Below are 717 nucleotides of genomic sequence, written 5' to 3' on the forward strand. Positions count from 1 at the left end.
TTTTTTTTTTAAATGTGCTTTGTTACTCCAGACAGGAGAAAGAAGCCTGGATTAAGTCCAAGTATGTGGAGAAGCGCTTCCTAAAGAAGATGAGTGGGAGCGAGGCGTTGGTGGAAGGTGAAAGGAAGTCGCGACCGTGGACCGTGAAGAAGTGCCAGCGACACAACAGCTCAGTTCGGGCGCCAAACAAAGCCCGCAGGAAATACCATCGCTACGAACCTGGCAGCGCCTCGCCTGCGAATCTCTCGGCAGGTCAGTGGGGCAACAAGCCTCGTGGCTGTTTTGTGATGATGAGCGGCTCCAGAACCAACCTCTCTCGATTACTCTTGTGAACTTTTGGCAGCGGCTGCAGCCAAGTTTCGCCGGGATTCCCTTTTCTGTCCAGACGAGCTGGACTCCCTCTTCTCCTACTTCGACACAGGCTCGGGTCCTCGCAGTAAGTTCACTTTGCATCACTTGACCTTGTAAGAGCGGAATAAAAGCAGAGATGAGCAAAGATTGGTGCTCAGTGGCCCCAAGAGATGGCGCTATGCACACAATCGACACCTTATGTGATAATTAACGTGTCCGTGCCTTGGCGTGGTTTGGCCCCGCAGGTCTGAGCAGCGACAGCGGCTTGGGAGGAAGCACTGACGGCAGCACCGACATCCTGGTGTTTGGTTCTGTGGTGGACAGCGTCACAGAAGAAGGTACGTTCACATATAAACACGAGTGAAA

General features: G+C 52.9%; 1 protein-coding gene across 1 annotated transcript; it reads left to right on the plus strand.

The window, feature by feature from the left end:
* Nucleotides 1-19: 19 nt before the first annotated feature.
* LOC109508932 (arf-GAP with coiled-coil, ANK repeat and PH domain-containing protein 3-like) lies at nt 20-689 on the plus strand (the record flags this gene model as incomplete). Its single annotated transcript, XM_019858857.1, has 3 exons — nt 20-252; nt 344-436; nt 597-689. Coding segments are annotated over exons 1-3 (349 nt in total), but the record flags the coding sequence as incomplete, so codon positions are not given.
* Nucleotides 690-717: the final 28 nt, after the last annotated feature.

This window comes from Hippocampus comes, unplaced genomic scaffold (assembly GCF_001891065.2).
Source record: "Hippocampus comes isolate QL1 unplaced genomic scaffold, H_comes_QL1_v1.1 C16703314, whole genome shotgun sequence".
Classification (NCBI taxonomy): domain Eukaryota; kingdom Metazoa; phylum Chordata; class Actinopteri; order Syngnathiformes; family Syngnathidae; genus Hippocampus; species Hippocampus comes.